Source organism: Bos taurus, chromosome 5, assembly GCF_002263795.3.
Source record: "Bos taurus isolate L1 Dominette 01449 registration number 42190680 breed Hereford chromosome 5, ARS-UCD2.0, whole genome shotgun sequence".
In the NCBI taxonomy this organism is placed as follows: Eukaryota; Metazoa; Chordata; class Mammalia; order Artiodactyla; family Bovidae; genus Bos; species Bos taurus.
Genome location: NC_037332.1, coordinates 44,179,267 through 44,196,720, shown reverse-complemented (window position 1 = coordinate 44,196,720; position 17,454 = coordinate 44,179,267). Strand labels below are relative to the sequence as shown.

At 40.8% G+C, this 17,454-nt stretch overlaps 1 protein-coding gene and 1 long non-coding RNA gene across 2 annotated transcripts; one reads left to right on the top strand and one right to left on the bottom strand.

Moving 5' to 3' along the window:
• Nucleotides 1-1,432: 1,432 nt before the first annotated feature.
• On the bottom strand, nucleotides 1,433-7,651 carry LOC785803 (lysozyme 14D). The gene is made up of 4 exons (XM_002687388.6): nucleotides 7,444-7,651; nucleotides 5,834-5,998; nucleotides 3,898-3,973; nucleotides 1,433-2,718 (listed from the first exon to the last, which is right to left on the bottom strand). Exons 1-4 carry the CDS (start codon nucleotides 7,634-7,636, stop codon nucleotides 2,652-2,654), a joined length of 501 nt encoding a protein of 166 aa, XP_002687434.2. The 5' UTR covers nucleotides 7,637-7,651; the 3' UTR covers nucleotides 1,433-2,651.
• Nucleotides 7,526-11,134, top strand: LOC132345283 (uncharacterized). Its single transcript, XR_009494513.1, has 3 exons — nucleotides 7,526-7,611; nucleotides 8,718-8,873; nucleotides 10,406-11,134. It is a non-coding gene; the product is annotated as an uncharacterized lncRNA (long non-coding RNA).
• The last annotated feature ends 6,320 nt before the right edge of the window (nucleotides 11,135-17,454 follow it).

Here is a 17,454-nt window from a genome sequence, read left to right as displayed (position 1 = left end):
TGGGAGTCAAAAAAGTTGTAGGTGGTTGCAGGGGTTAGTAGTCAGCCACCTGTTGCTCTGGCCAAGCCATGAGAACATCACCATGGGAAAAGAATAAAAGCAAAATATAGCAATACAGCATAACCCAAACAAAAGTACATCAGGTTGATTAGTTGGGGTCATCCTGCCCTGGTAAGCTGAGGAAAAACATAGTGTGGCCCTTGGAATGCCAGGTCAGCACAGGTTCAGATCGCTGCTTGTGCACACACCAAGATGTTTTCCCAAGATGTTTTCCATATGCAGGTCTATGCCCTCCAGCTAGACGAAACCCTTTGTAAAAGAAAATAACAAAGATAGTTTAAAGTAGTCAATAAAATGGGAGACATGACTGGGGACACAGGAGGCTGACTTCATCGTCGCACAACAGATGCTTTCTGTTGCCAAGACACTAAATAAAAGTGATGTGGCTCCGAAGAACAGGGCTCTTGATCTAAGAGTTCTTGAGTTCTCTGGTCCCATCTTTAAAACTTTAATTTTGACTCTAGTTTATTTTTTCCCAAACTGTGTGTCGATCACTTTTGATCCCTACGTGCTGCACTGGCCGCAGCAGTTAGAGGGTTGTGTAGAGCCTACGGAGAGTTCTTTGTAAAATGAAACGTTCCCAGGGCAGCTCGTGCAGTGCTGGGGATGATCCAGCAGAGGGAGAAACTCGGGATGCAGGAAACCCTCAGCCTAAACTGGAGTAGTGAGAGGGCTGTGATGAAGACTGCATTTGGAGACTGCCATTTGAGGAGCAGAAGCCCTTCATCCCAGTGATAAAGGGGAAAGAAGGGAGGGCGGGCCCAGGGAAAGATGTTAGCTCTGCTATGCTGGCCAGGAAGGGAGGATTTTGTATGAGGTTGCTTCTGTTCTGTCAGTGTAATATCATCTGACAGAGGACTTAAGACTGTAAGGCGGACTGTAAGGTCATCTGCTCAGAGCAGAGTATGGAAGGCCAGGGGTTGGTGTGTGTGCTGGGACTTTGAAAAGAGGGAAGTAAATAGTGACACTCATTGTGGAGAGTGAGGACACCAACACAGAAGGATTTCAGAGAAGTGACTATGATGACCAGGTAGACTTGAGGGCCCATTTGAGATTTGTATTGATGAATTTTAAGTGAGGGGAAATCCTTGGGGGTTCCATGGTTAGGATTCCGTGCTTTCACTGTTTAGAGTAAGAAGTCAAGCCCTCTTGGGGAACTAAGGTCCCTGAAGCTGTATGGCACAGCCAAAAAAGATTAAACATTTAAAACATTAAGTGAGATATCAGCAGGCTTATGGATTTCTCTAGCAATATCCACCTGTTTCAATACAAGTGAGAATGTAGGAAATACTAAGTGTCAGATCATTATTTCCCAATACATATGTATTTCTTCAGAGACATTAAATGGCTCTAAACAAAGGAAGACATAGTATGAATTGCAAAGCTTTTAATGAAAATATTTTTCTTTTAAACATGCATAATTACATACCTATTTAATAGCAATTAATTCAATGCTTGCAAACTCATCTCCCTCTGAATTTAATCATAATTCATGAATTTAAGCTAATAAAACTAAGGAAAATCAACAGCTCATCTAATCCTTCTTTATATTTCTTCAGGATCAGCAGCATGCATAAGTGAATTCTTTACAAAGGCTAAAATAGGTTGATGTATATACTGTGAGTTTATTTTTAAAGCTGTTTAAATGCAACATTTCTACTAAAACATTTAAACCAAAGGTCACACTTATGAAAACAAAATTCTTGACCAGGCTGTTTTCATTTTTAGCCATTTGACATTCTGCTCTTTTTGACTGAACAGATGAAAGTTCACATGCCTACTCAGGTGGGGCTTTGCCTAAGATCAATTTGCTTAGAGATATTCTTTTGTTCTATTTTGTTGAATATTGGGGAGTACTTATATCATTCAAGATTAAGTCGGGTTTATCTCTTTGATTAAGAACTAAATGTACCAGAGATACATTTGATAATGAAGATTTTAGACAAATATTCACCAGCATTAGTTCTGTTAGCATGGAGAAGGCAATAGCACCCCATTCCAGTACTCTTGGCTGGAAAATCCCATGGACGGAGGAGTTTGGTGAGCTGCAATCCATAGGGTCGCGAACAGTCGGACACGACTGAGAGACTTCACTTTCACTTTTCACTTTCCTGCATTGGAGTAGGAAATGGCAACCCGATCCAGTGTTCTTGCCTAGAGAATCCCAGGGACGGGAAGCCTGGTGGGCTGCCGTCTATGGGGTTGCACAGAGTCGGACATGACTGAAGTGACTTAGCATAGCATTGTTTTCTTCTATTTTGTTGAATATTGGGGAGTACTTATATCATTCAAGATTAAGTCTGGGTTATCTCTTTGAGGAACTAAATGTACCAGAGATACATTTGATAATGAAGATTTTAGACAATTATTCACCAGCATTAGTTCTGTTAGCAAGCTGAAAAATGTTGTAGGCCCAATATCAAACAATAAACACGTGAGGTAAATGTCAGCCTTTTAGAAGAAAGACCATATGCTCCTGCTTCGGTAAAAACATTATTTGTTTGAAAGAGTGGTAGTATAACCTTTTACTGAACGATTATTTCCTTAATATGAAAAAGAGACAAAATGAGCTGAAGACGAAAACTCCACAGTTATACTCTGCAACCCTGAACATAACTCGTGAGGTCTCGGTTTTGACACTTGTTTTTCCATGCCACCCTGTAGAAAAAGGTAAAAGAAATGATAATAAGATTAAAACATATCTTCATTGTTATACATACTTCAAATCCTTTGTGAGAACAAAATAGTTAATCAGTCCATGAAATACAAGCTACAGACAGATCCAAGTATTGCTTATTTATTAACTGGAGACACGTATACCAAGGCCTTCACATCTCCCCAAGGCTTCACTAGAGCACAGAATGCTGAACACAAATGTTGAGTCTTGTGTAGTCCACAACACAACTGCAAAGTGTATTCCATATTTACTTACTTTCAAAAATAATTTCATGATATGACAAGGAATTGGTAGAGTGTGGAAAAACTTAAAAACTCTAGAAGTCCTTAGAATAAATTGAGGTGAAAGTAGATTGTTTCTATGTAATACACTGTTTAGCATAAATCTTAATATTTAGATTTTCCATTTTCAATTCCCTTGGTCTTAGAGAATATTCCCACACTTTTTGCATAACAGTAAGATAAAACCACTCCCTACTCTCTCACACACACCTTTCTTTGACCACACCACATGGCCTGTGGTATCTCAGTTCCCCAACCAGGTATCAGACCCCCTCCTCCTGCATTGAAAGCATAGAATCTTAACCATAGAGAAGACCCCAGATCTCTCCTTTAATTCTTAGCCCATACCTTGCTCTGTGAAGGGAACTTACATAGTGTTGAAGGGCCATTATACTTGAAACACAAACAAACTCAGAAAAAGAAATCAGATTTGTGGTTACCAATTGTGGGTATTGTGGGTGGGGTGAGGAGTGGGGAATTGGATGAAAGCGTTGGAAAGTACCAGAAACCTCCAATTATAAGATAAGTAAACACTGGAGATATGATATACAACATGATGAATAGAATTAACACTGCTCTGTCTTACATACTAAAATAGATTAGAGAGTAAATCATAAGATTTTTCATCACAAATTTTTTTCTTCTGTTTCTTTAATTTTTTAATTTATTTTTAAATGAAGGATAACTGCTTAACAGTATTGCATTGTGTTTCTTTAAATTTGTATCCATTGAGATCATGCATGTTCACTAAACTTACTGTGATAATCATTTCATGATGTATTAAGTCATTATGCTGTACACCTTAAATTTATGAAGTACTGTGTGTCAATTACATCTTAACAACACTGTATGGAAAACAAAAACAAAGAAATAACATACCATGCTGTAAGGCCTAGCTGACTGACAATCTTCTTTGCACATGCTACAGCTTGAGTGATGTCATCTTTCAGCAAAGCTGAAAAAGAGGTGGTGGGAAATGAGGACAATGTTCACAGAAACTCACGTAAATTTTAGGTTCAGCCAGCTTTATTCTCTTAGGCTGAGAAAAGAACAAATACAATTACTTTTTTAAGAGTCCCTGTATCTGTGAATATTGGGAGAAAACCCTCTCTCTCCATTCTATCCCATTTGGCAGGAAATAAAGCATTCTGTTTTTCGTTTGCCAATGTCATTTGGAAGCTCTGAAACTATTAACTAATATGATAGAAGGTTCTCTTTTCACTGGACACTTTGAAAACAAAACAAAAACAAACAAGCAGAAACCAGTCTAGCAGGTTTTTGCTCAGCAGTTCTACTAGTGAAAATTCATTCCAAAAAAAGAAAAGTAATAAGTGATGTGCCCTAAGAGAATAAAGCTAACAGAGGGATCATATTGGGAGGGAGGAGGGTTCAGGATGGGGAACACATGTATACCTGTGGTGGATTCATTTTGATAAAAATTAAAAGTAAAAAAAAAAAAATAAATAAATTTTAAAAATGAAAAAAAAAAAAGAAAAGTAATAAGTGATGTACCCAAGATGTATGTATCAGTACAAGAGTTGGATTAATAAATTTTAGAATATTTAGTGAAATTCTATTCATCCAGAAAAATTAATATGATTGATATTTGTTGAGAAAAATGATATTGTGCAATAATGAGCAAATTGTAAAGTAGTAAATATAGTACAATTTCATTTTTGTTGAAGCATATTGCTTACATGTTTGTATGTGGGTACAAATGTGGATTATATAGCTTTACATTCATGTACGTGAGTGATGTGTATTCTGAAAGAAGATGTGGAGACCACAAGTTACCGTGGTCATAAGTCTCTGTGTGGTAGAACTTTTATTCAATGACCACAGATTATTGTATAATACAAATAATTTTTTAAACTAAACTAACTGTATATAAAAGATATGTCCAGAAATGAATCTTCATTAGGAATTTTAATATTAAAAATTAAACAATATCAAATTTGCATACTTCTCCAATATTTTTTGCAGTAAATTTTGTGTGTGCACACGTGCATGTGTGACTCTCTGCGACCCCATGGACTGTAGCCCCTCTGGCTCCTCTGTTCATGTTGACTTTCTAGGCAAGAATGCTGGAGTGGGTTGCCATACCCTCCTGCAGAGGATCTTCCCAACCCAGGAATTGAACCTGTGTCTCACGTCTCCTGCATTGTCAGGAGGGTCCTTTACTACTAGCCCCACCAGGGAAGCCCTAAATATTGCATATGTTATCTCAGTTTTAAAAGGAACTCAATAGAATATTTGTTTCACCCCAATTAAAAACAAATCCATATATTAACTGGTTAGAATAACAGTGATTAAATAGGAAGTGTATGTTTTAGATATGCAAACTAAAGAATTTAGGAATGAAATGTGATAATGTTTCTAATTCACTTTAAGATCACTCAGCCAAAAACCCCTACTGTATAATATATACATAAAAGAAGTAAATATGACAAAATTTTAAAATTTTTAAAAAAATTTTAAAATATGACAACCAAATTATCCCTAAACCTCTCCCAACCAGGTAAATTAGTAGGAATGGCATTGTTCTTTATAAAGCATCAACATGTCCAGTTATAATACAGTGATAGATCATTCCAACATTGTATGTTAGCAAACAGCAACCTTCTATGATACCAGCTTTTTAATTTCTTACTTAAGGAATTATGAGGTAGGTGATAAAGCAGTTTCTAGAAGTTAAGATGGAGTGTTTCTGGTCCCTCATGAACTCTTCAAGACCTTTTCATTTGTATTAAATCTCTCTTCTTATAGGTACCATCAAATGGGACCTGTGCCATCACTCAACATTATCTTATCTTACCACTGCAGGATACACCACAGCCGTTAACTGCTTTTGGGGTTTTGCCATCATTACACCACCATTTGCTGTTGATCTGAAATATCCCATAATCAGTGCTTTTGAATCCAGGACTATAGTTTTTAGCTTGTGTGTTATAACCGCTTTCTCCTTTGGCCAAACACATCCCTGAAAAAAACAATATATTTTTAGTAATACACAGCAACATCATATGACTTATATTTCATAGCACAATTCTATTTTACTAATGACTTATTTTAGAAGCATAAAGATATATTTTACTTGTAAATACTTTAACATTTGGTGTTAGGGGCCCTTAGGAGAATTCTTTTGTTAGCAAATCACTTGCTAATACTAATGAAACAAGATAACATGTTGTAAAAAATATTAAAATAGCTGTGTCTCCCATTGCTCCCATGCCCCAGGTAAGATTGAGCCTAGAATAGAAAAATCAACAGAGTGGTTAAATGGGTTTGGTCACTAGCAGCAGATGCATATACTAATGTAAAAACATTTGTACTAGGAAAAATAAGGATTTACTGCTGCTGCTGCTGGTAAGTCACTTAAGTCGTGTCCGACTCTGTGCGACCCCATAGACGGCAGCCCACCAGGCTCCCCCGTCCCTGGGATTCTCCAGGCAAGAACACTGGAGTGGGTTGCCATTTCCTCCTCCAATGCATGAAAGTAAAAAGTGAAAGTGAAGTCGCTCAGTCATGTCCGACTCTTAGCGACCCCATGGACTGCAGCCTACAAGGCTCCTCTGTCCATGGGATTTTCCAGGCAAGAATACTGGAGTGGGGTGCCATTGCCTTCTCCAAGGATTTACTAGGAGAAAGAAAATTTCTTATTATACCTAAAGGTGAATTTGGATATCAAATTAGAATCCAGACAATAAGAATCATAGGATAGGAAAGACTATGTCATCCATCCATCCATCTAGCCATTTGCTCATGTAATAAAAAATAGTTAAGGAGCGGAAATGTCTGAATTCACTCTGAACAATAAAATGGACTAAAATGCAAAGGAACTTTTCCTCAGGGCACATCTTGAATTCTGTGGAAGAAAATGACAAATAATTAAAGAATTAGAGTCAGAATAATAGAATGTTATTGCATGCTACATTTCAGAGGTCCTTATTGATTGAGGAGAAACAGGTTCCTACAGTCCCTGTTCTAAGAGTTCAATGTAACTTTTTAAAAAACTTGGCTGTTAAAAACCCAGCATCATGGTAGGGGGATTAAAAATGACAAAAATACTGCCTTACTCTTGCTTGCAGAACCCAAATTGCAAGCTGGAAATGGCTGAGGGCTGAAATATATCTTGTAGTCACCCTACAAGTGCCAGCTGGCAAGTTTAGTGGCACTAGAGGAGTACAGCAAGACCTGGCATGCTTAGAATGGTATAGAATTTGACCCTCCCATGCTTCAGTTCTTCCCTAGGTACATCTGATTCTGAGCTGATGTGTTTCAGCCATTGTAAATGTACGAACCCTTCAAGGAAAAAAAAAAAAAAAAAGCCATTCACTCAAAGTCCCTTTCTTATTCTTCTTCCTCAGTTAGTATCTGTTCCACAGCTGGCTGACTATTTGGAAGGATGAAGAATAGTTAACTTACAGTTTGCCAGGCTGACTCCCTTGTAGCCAGCCAATCCAAGATTCTTCAGAGTTCTGGCAAGCTCACACCTCTCAAATGTCTTGCCCTGGACAGCAACAGAAAGGAGCAGAAGCCCCAGAATAAGGAGAGCCTTCATGTTGACAGAAGCCAAATGTCCAAGTTGACCAGGTGAGCTGGACTTGCTATTTAACATCTTTTCCCTTCCGTCTTTTCTGACCAGTTTGGGAGCTCCACCCTTGGAGACATGTGGAAAGCAGGGAATGTTTATTGCTTCACTTACGCTAAAAGTTTTGATGTCCCAAGAGTTAATTGCAAGAAAATCATGAAATGATATTGCTTGAAGACATTGCTCAGAAAGAACTGGCATTAGCTCTATCGCCCAAAGAGGAACTTCCTCCTATTTGATTATGAATGTGAGCAACTAGAAAGAAAAAAACCCTGAATGAACATATTACACAATGGAAAATGTGCTCCCATCTTTGATTAATATTCATTTGCACTAAGTTTTTTATCTGCTTTCATTACGATGTCTTCATCTTTTTCACTTAAAAGTATTTTATGTACACTTTCCACAAAGAATGTGACACACTGCCTGTTGTTCTGATAGGTGTATAGCAAAGCACCACGTTGATCACAGATTCCTATGCTGACTCTTTTGGTTGTTTCTCAGTATACTGTTATAAGTAAGCCTCATGTGAACATTGCTAAGTCCTTTCTGACAATTTCTTACTTCACTTTCTCATGTTAGAACATAAAGAGTCATTGAAAAGCAAGAAAACAGTATAGTAAAACCTACAAAAGAATAGCAGAATTATGCCACCCAAAATCTTCCCCTTTGGCACAAGGATTGTTTTGAGCTGAAGGCAGTTGAGAAGAAGCAGATTCAAGAAAAGTCCTCTTCCTCCCTCTATTTTCCTGAAAGTAAAACATAAATGTGTGCAGAAATTTATCATTTGAAACACTAGACACTTATCAGCCCCAAGACAGCACCTGAGGACTCTGCAAAAGAGCCTTTGCTGACTAGCTATTATCTTCCATTATTCTCTAATGTATTTATTGTCCCACAATTTGCCACTCTTGGAAGCCTAGTACTCTGTTCCTCTGTCTTGTTGCTCACTTAAAAGTATATTGTTCTTTGGTTAAGATAATCTGTAAGTCCAAATTCTGTCTTCCTCCTTGAGTTAGTCATCCCTGCATTTCTTACAAGTATACATGAGATGTATATGTTAATATACTTGTTTCCTTTTCTCTTGATAATCTGTCTTTGGTTACAGAGCCACAGCGAAAAGCTGAAAAGGGTAAAAGGAAACATATGTTTCCTCCTGTACAGTTTCTAGTGATGAGGATGGGACAGCAAAAGGCTGGGACACTCCACTCTCCCTGGAGACTTCAGTTGAGATATGGGATAACCGACAACAGACCAGCAGAAGGTAAGAGGTCTTACCATGTCAGTCTCGCAAATCTCTGTCTATAGAGCATAGTCAAGAGAGAAGGATAAAGATTTCTCTTTGTCCCTTTCCAAATTCACAGTGGCAGGAGAAAAACATTTGTGAAAACGGATATTGAATCATGACTCTTGTGAATTTGATTTTGGTAATCAGCATCTATGGTGACTGATTCTTGGCCTGTGAGAGTCATGTTTTCCTTTATCATAAGGATGAAAAACTATAAGATGAGACTCTCCATTTGTTTTGTTTTATGTATTGAGAGCTTGGCTTTATAACCAGTGAGAATGTGCCCTCTGGTTTCTGCCCATTATGGGGTACAGTTTCTGTCACACTTGCATCCACAGCCAGCTAGAAGCCTAAGACATGAAGTGACAGGCAGCATTCTCTGTCCAAACATGCTGGCTCTCAGGGAAGTGTGTCTTAATAAAGTGTCCAAATTCATGAGGGGCCTTTTTGGTCTCTACCTTCGTTGCCTGGTTTTGAGGGGAAATCCACACAGCATTATCACTTTTCTGGTAACCCAGGTTTGGAGATCAGTGATTTAAGATGTCTCACTTTGTGGGAGACAGAGGTTTATTTTTCACCTGAGACAAGCAAAGTCTTTGCTTTCTTAGGCTTTCTCTGCAGAGGCTCTGCATCTTGAGAAGGCTACATTTCTTAGAGAACACCACTGGTGTCCATGGGTAAACCCTAATATTGGTTTTAAGCTGTAAAAATACTCACTGGCTGGAGTCAGAACTGAAATAGATACATTGAAGATTTGGACTTGTACACCTAAAAGATTTTTTACATTTTATTTGTTTATTCACTTATTTATGTATGGCTGCTCTGGGTCTTCCTTGCTGTACGCAGGCTTTCTCTAGATGCTGCTAGCGGGGGCTATCTCTAGTTGTAGTGGGTGAATTCGTTGCAGGGGCTTCTCTTGTTACTGCGCATGGGCTCCATCCAGGTTCCCAGGATCCATAGTTGCAGAGCGTGGGCTCAGTAGTTGTGGCGCATGGGCTTAGTTGCCCCACGGCATGTGGAATCTTCCCAGATCAGAGATCAAACCCATGTCCCCTGCATTGGCAGGGTTCTTAACTACTTTACCACCAGGGGGTCTCTAAAAGGATTTTTTTTTTTATTTATTTTATTTCTGGCTGTCCTGGGTCTTCATTGCTGCACGAGCTTTTCTCTAATCGTGCAGAGAAAGTGCTACTCTCTAGTGTGTGGGCTTCTCATTCTCACTGTGGTGGCTTCTCCTGTTTTGGACCACAGGCTCTAGGGACATGGGCTTCAATAGTTGGGATCATGGGCTCAGTAATGCAGGTCCTAGGCTCAAGAACATAGGCTCAGTCGTCGTGGTGCACAGGCTTAGTTTCTCTGGAGCATATGGGATCTTCCTGGATCAGGGATCAAACCCATGTCTCCTGCATTGGAAGGTGGATTCTTTACCGCTGAATCATTAGGGAAGCCTGCTAAAGGATTTTTAAGAGAGCTCTACTCTTAAACAAATGTTCTCTTGGTACCTATAGGAAGACCAGATTAAAGAAAAAAAGGAAGAGGAAGAAGAAAAGAAAGAAGATAGAAGTATATACAGAATACCTTGGCTGTATATATACAACACATTTCCTTAACATGTTTAGGAGGGGAAAATCAGACAACCAAATGTCAAGAACTGCGGATGGCACTCAAGTTGGTGTGAAACTTATGGAAATTGATAGTGAGGAAATAGTTTTGACGAAAGTCAAGAAAATGTATAGAAAGGCTTGATAGACTGTCCCCTCCTCTGTAAGCTGACTCCACCAGGTCCAGACCTTCCCATATTTGGGGCAGGTACTACAGAAAAAAAAATTATTGAACACTCTTATCCAATCATTAAAGAAAAGAAAAACATTATGGTAATAATCCTAGATTTCTCGTAATAGGCAAATATGCCTCTGAGTTCCTTTTTTGAAATTCTTTCTTAGTCTCTTGGAAATATTGACATTACCATGTCTTTGAAATGTAAGCATTCAAAAAGATAAATGTTGGCTAAAGCAAACATGGAACTGGGGAAAAAAAAAAAAAAACAAATGGGAGACAGATTTTTTTTAAAAAACAAATTGCTATTTGATATTTCTGTAAGCTCCATTTCTTCAGATTTTTTCCACAGCCTCCATAAGATTATCTATTAAAGACAAGTAAAATTTTTTTCCACAAATATTGGTAAAATGCTTCAGCCATCTGAATGGGTATACTTAACTTGTTCCATCTTGCAAGAAACACCGTTTAGATCCAGCTATTCTTTTATAATAGTTATCAGAAATAACTCTTCTACTTTTATTTTAAACTTATAAACCATAGAAGTTTATTTCTCACAGCTCTGGGGGCTGGGAAGTGCAAGATCAAGGCACCAGCACTTTGGATTCTTCTGCAAGTGCTCTTCCTGGTTCATCACCAGGGCTTTCTTGCTGCTCTTCACAAAGCAGAAGGGTCTCTGTGGGGTCTGTCTCATGAGCACACTAATCCCATTCATGAAGGCTGCACCCTCATCACCTGAGAATCGCTCAAGTGCCGCACCTCCTAATATATCATCTTTGGGATGTCAACATCTGAATTTAGGGATACTACAAACAGAATATAACTACTTTTAAAAACTATTCTTTTGTAAGTTCATCTCAAGGTGTAGCGGAGATGTTTTGGAATTTTAAATCCCTTAAAAGGTGTTAGCTTCCTGCCCTAGCAATTTGCTACCAGTTGATAATTGTTTAAATGAATATTCTTATGAGGCACTATTAGTTCTCAAGAAGTTTCAGTGTTCTGGGACTCTGTCAGATGATCTTAACCAGGAGTTCTGGGTTATTGAAAAAAGGGGGAATCTATTTGCAGGTCTTCCTTGATTTATGGTGAGGTTACATTCTGATAATTGTATCATAAGTTAGACATATACTAAGTCAAAAAATGTATACTATACACCTAACTTACCAAACATCATAGTTCTGCCCAGCATACCTTAAATTTTCCGGGACAGATATATTAGCCTACAGTCGGGCAAAGTCATCTGACACAAAGCCTATTTTAAAATATAGTGTTGAATATCTCATGTGATATATTGAATACACTTCTGAAAGTGGAAGACAGAATGGTTGTCTGGGTACAGAATGGTTGTAAGTATATTAGTTGTGTTCAATTCAGTTTAGTTCAGTCGCTTAGTCCTGTCCGACTCTTTGCGACCCCATGAATCGCAGCACGCCAGGCCTCCCTGTCCATCACCAACTCCCAGAGTTCACTCAGACTCACATCCATTGAGTCAGTGATGCCATCCAGCCATCTCATCTTCTGTCATCCCCTTCTCCTCCTGTCCCCAATCCCTCCCAGCATCAGAGTCTGTTCCAATGAGTCAGCTCTTTGCATGAGTTGGCCAAAGTACTGGAGTTTCAGCTTCAGCATCATTCCCTCCAAAGAAATCCCAGGGCTGATCTCCTTCACAATGGACTGGTTGGATCTCCTTGCAGTCCAAGGGACTCTCAAGAGTCTTCTTCAACACCACAGTTCAAAAGCATCAATTCTTCGGCACTTAGCCTTCTTCACAGTCCAACTCTCACATCCATACACAACCACAGGAAAAACCATAGCCTTGACTAGACGGACCTTTTTTTGGCAAAGTAATGTCTCTGCTTTTGAATATGCTATCTAGGTGGGTCAACTTTCCTTCCAAGGAGTAAACGTCTTTTAATTTCATGGCTGCAGTCACCATCTGCAGTGATTTTGGACCCCCCAAAAATAAAGTCTGACACTGTTTCCACTGTTTCCCCATCTATTACCCATGAAGTGATGGGACCAGATGCCATGATCTTCGTTTTCTCAATGTTGAGCTTTAAGCCAACTTTTTCACTCTCCACTTTCACTTTCATCAAGAGGCTTTTTAGTTCCTCTTCACTTTCTGCGTAAGGGTGGTGTCATCTGCATATCTGAGGTTATTGAGATTTCTCCCAGAAATCTTGATTCCAGCTTGTGTTTCTTCCAGTCCAGCATTTCTCATGATGTACTCTGCATATAAGTTAAATAAGCACGGTGATAATATACAGCCTTGATGTACTCCTTTTCCTGTTTGGAACCAGTCTGTTGTTCCATGTTCAGTTCTAACTGTTGCTTCCTGACCTGCATACAGGTTTCTCAAGAGGCAGGTCAGGTGGTCTGGTATTCCCATCTCTTTCAGAATTTTCCACAGTGTATTGTGATCCACACAGTCAAAGGCTTTGACATAGTCAATAAAGCAGAAATAGATGTTTTTCTGGAACTCTCTCACTTTTTCCATGATCCAGTGGATGTTGGCAATTTAATCTCTGGTTCCTCTGCCTTTTCTAAAGCCAGCTTGAACATCAGGAAGTTCACGGTTCATATACTGCTGAAGCCTGGCTTGGAGAATTTTGAGCATTACTTTACTAGCATGTGAAATGAGTGCAATTGTGCGGTAGTTTGAGCATTCTTTGGCATTGCCTTTCTTTGGGATTGGAATGAAACTGACCTTTTCAAGTCCTGTGGCCACTGCTGAGTTTTCCAAATTTGCTGGCATGTTGAGTGCAGCACTTTCACAGCATCATCTTTCAGGATTTGAAATAGCTCAACTGGAATTCCATCACCTCCATTAGCTTTGTTCGTAGTGGTGCTTTCTAAGGCCCACTTGACTTCACATTTCAGGATGTCTGGCTCTAGATGAGTGATCATACCATCGTGATTATCTGAGTTGTGAAGATCTTTTTTGTACAGTTCTTCTGTGTATTCTTACCACCTCTTCTTAATATCTTCTGCTTCTGTTAGGTCCATACCATTTCTGTCCTTTATCGAGCCCATCTTTGCATGAAATGTCCCCTTGGTATCTCTAATTTTCTTGAAGAGATCTCTAGTCTTTCCCATTCTGTTGTTTTCCTCTATTTCTTTGCATTGATCACTGAGGAAGGCTTTCTTATCTCTTCTTGCTATTCTTTGGAACTCTGCTTTCAGATGCTTATATCTTTCCTTTTCTCCTTTGCTTTTCGCTTCTCTTCTTTTCACAGCTATTTGTAAGGCCTCCCCAGACAGCCATTTTGCTTTTTTACATTTCTTTTCCATGGGGATGGTCTTGATCCCTGTTAGGTGGGTAGAATAGGGAAAAGGAGTCCAAAATGGCGGTGGCTAAAAAACAAGGAAGGGAAAAGCCCATGAAAATAGAACAAAAGAAGGTCTGAGGACCAGAGTGAGGACCTCAGGTAAAATAAACAACACTCCTGGCTGGCCCAATTTACATAGGACAGACCCAGAGAGAGATAAATGTATAAATAGAGGAGCCAAAGCTAGCTCGCTCTCTCTCCCCTATGCGCTGGGGCACTTTTCTCCTCGTGTCTGTGGATCGACGTGCCTTCACGCCTCGAAGATGGATTTTCCTGCTATCTTCTAAATAAAATAGAGCTGTAACACTGATTTGTCTAAGAGCTATAACATGGTCCATTCAAGACCTGAGAGCTATAACACGGTCTATCCAAGACCTGAGAGCTGTGACACGCTGAGGGGGCTTTAATGTCTGTCACTCCAAATCTTTGTTGTGACAAGAGAAAGAATCGAGGAACATACACTCACGTGGCATCTATGGTGCTGTGACTTGGGTTTAACCTGGCTGAAACCACCTCCGCATGGAAGAGGCCAAGCACAGCAGGAGCCCAACTCAGCAAAGCTCCCACGCTAGAAGTGGAAGGTGAAGAAACCCAGAGCAGGGGAAGGCCCATCGTGCTGGAAACCGGGACAGAGAAAAACAAACTCAGTAGAAAGCTCACGCGGCCCAGTCTCAGATTCCAAAAGACCTCTGGTTAAGGTAAGAGGTCCTTGCTCCTATGGCTGGAGGGACATGCCTAACGAAGTCTTAATTCCTTTACAAGCTCTAGTTTCTTGTTTCCTCAAACCTCCCGTGAACAGGCAGGCGACAGGGAACACAACTGAGGGACTCTGGAGAGGCTGCTCCTCAACATGTTCCAAAGGCGCTATCTGCTGAGCTCCAGTAGCTGTTACACAAGCCGGTGGGGGTTCTTCTGTCCTTTCTCTTCTCTGTGCCAAGGATCAGACCAATGAAACTGAGCACTGGTCAGATATTTAGCAAATTTTCTGGTGGGCTATGAAGGAGATTCCTTGACACGTTTTTTCCCACTGCTTTTTCCTCCTGTCCTTCAGCTCTCTTTCCAGGTCGGGACTTGAACCCGACCAAAACCCCAGGGTGCCTGGCTTCAGGACCTAATAAAGCTCAGGCTCTGAGGTCTCATTGCAAAAATTCATTGAGAGTCAAAGCAATAGATAAGAGATAGACTTGTTAATGCAGAGTACATCGTGAGAAACGCTGGACTGGAAGAAACACAAGCTGGAATCAAGATTGCCAGGAGAAATATCAAGAACCTCAGATATGCAGATGACACCACCCTTATGGCAGAAAGTGAAGAGGAACTAAAAAGCCTCTTGATGAAAGTGAAAGTGGAGAGTGAAAAAGTTGGCTTAAAGCTCAACATTCAGAAAATGAAGATCATGGCAACTGGTCCCATCACTTCATGGGAAATAGATGGGGAAACAGTGGAAACAGTGTCAGATTTTATTTTTTGGGGTCCAAAATCACTGCAGATGGTGACTGCACCCATGAAATTAAAAGACGCTTACTCCTTGGAAGGAAGGTTATGACCAACCTAGATAGCATATTCAAAAGCAGAGACATTACTTTGCCAACAAAGGTTCATCCAGTCAAGGCTATGGTTTTTCCAGTGGTCATGTATGGATGTGAGAGTTGGACTGTGAAGAAGGCTGAGTGCCGAAGAATTGATGCTTTTGAACTGTGGTGTTGGACAAGACTCTTGAGAGTCCCTTGGACTGCAAGGAGATCCAACCAGTCCATTCTGAAGGAGATCAGCCCTGGGATTTCTTTGGAAGGAATGATGCTAAAGCTGAAACTCCAGTACTTTGGCCACCTGATGCGAAGAGTTGACTCATTGGAAAAGACTCTGATGCTGGGAGGGATTGGGGGCAGGAGGAGAAGGGGACGACAGAGGATGAGATGGCTGGATGGCATCACTGACTCAATGGACGTGAGTCTGGGTGAACTCCGGGAGTTGGTGATAGACAGGGAGGCCTGGCGTGCTGTGATTCATGGGGTTGAAAAGAGTCGGACACAACTGAGCGACTGAACTGAACTGAACTGTGACTTGTTAAGATTCAGAGAGAAGCGCCCACTCTACAGGGTACTGGCCATGGAATGGCAGCCTGGCTAGGTTTTGTGAGCGTGGGGAATTCACATGCTAATGTGTGAGAGGATCATCCCGGCCATTGGGGAACCACCTACTCCTCCATCTTTTGACAGTGCCTTGGAGCTGTCCTGCCACCTCTGGGTGTGTCTGTTGGCTTATAGATTGGGGATTAAGGTTTACTTGAATTTGACTTGTCATCTTGGACCCAAATGATTTTAATTGGTTTACATTATACCCTTGTGCTATGTCATTCTTTCAAAGGTTGTGCTCTGCCCCCTTCCCTCCTGTTTCATGCTCTTTTCCTGAGCCCCATCCAGACCCACAAGGTTGCCTCTACAATCTTCTGGAGAGACAACCAGAAAATAGCTGGCCTTGGTAGGAAAATACTCTATAATATCCAATCCCCTAATCCTACCCAGTACCGGTCACACTGGAGACCTTGGGGACACCCAACTCCAGTCCGGGGGTCCCAGAAGGTCATCACGCCTTGACATGCCTAGGGATCTGGTCCTCAAAAGGTTGTCATGCCTCAACCTGCTTGGGGATCCGCCAGTCCCAGGGGTCCCAGGAGGTCATCACGCCTCGACCTGCCCAGGGACCCAATTCTCAGGAGGCCGTCACGCCTCGACCTGCCCAGGGATTGGATCTCTAGGAGGCTGTCACGCCTCAGCCTGCCTGGGGATCTGATCCCTGACCCAGGGACGCCTGGCTCTCAGGTTGCAACAGTTCTGGGTAGGATAAGCTTCAGAAAGACTCACCCCTAAGGAAGTCCACCCATAAAAATCGAAAGATGTCATTTTCTTTTCTCCCTGTCATGACTGTCTTTCAGATGGGAAATAACCAATCCACTTCCCAGCAGATGCCCTTGAGATGCATCCTTGATAAATGGAAGCTGTTCAACCTTCTAGCTCTAAGGAGAAGTCGCTTGAAATTCTTTTGTGCCACTGTGTGGCCACAGTATCCACTGGGGGACGAGGAACACTGGCCTGAGGATGGAACTTTAAATTACAATACCATCCTGCAGTTAGAATTATTCTGCAAAAGACAAGGGAAGTGGACAGAGATCCCTTATGTCCAAATTTTCTTCCGACTAAGAGATATACAGGAACTCTGTCTTAAGTATGGGATTGTTGTACACCCTAAAAGTGAGCCCACTAGGCAAATGGTGTTAGGCACAGGCAACCAAGAAAAGGAACGCCCTCGTGAAGGCTCACCTCCCACAGCTCCCGAGTTGCCTGGTGCTCGTTCCTTGTATCCAAACATGCCCCCATATCTGGAAGCACCCCCTCCACAAAAGCCAGCTCGAGTATGTCCCTTAGTTGAAACTGGAGAAGAATTCAGACCAA

Excerpts from the sequence above, each read along its gene's own strand:
- LOC785803 (XM_002687388.6), bottom strand. The coding sequence starts at position 7,636 with ATGTTAAATAGCAAGTCCAGCTCACCTGGTCAACTTGGACATTTGGCT. Across the intron at positions 3,974-5,833 it reads CTGTGGTGTATCCTGCAGTG|CTTTGCTGAAAGATGACATC; the intron begins GTAAGATAAGAT and ends CCTCTTTTTCAG. Across the intron at positions 2,719-3,897 it reads CAGCTAGGCCTTACAGCATG|GGTGGCATGGAAAAACAAGT; the intron begins GTATGTTATTTC and ends CTTTTTCTACAG.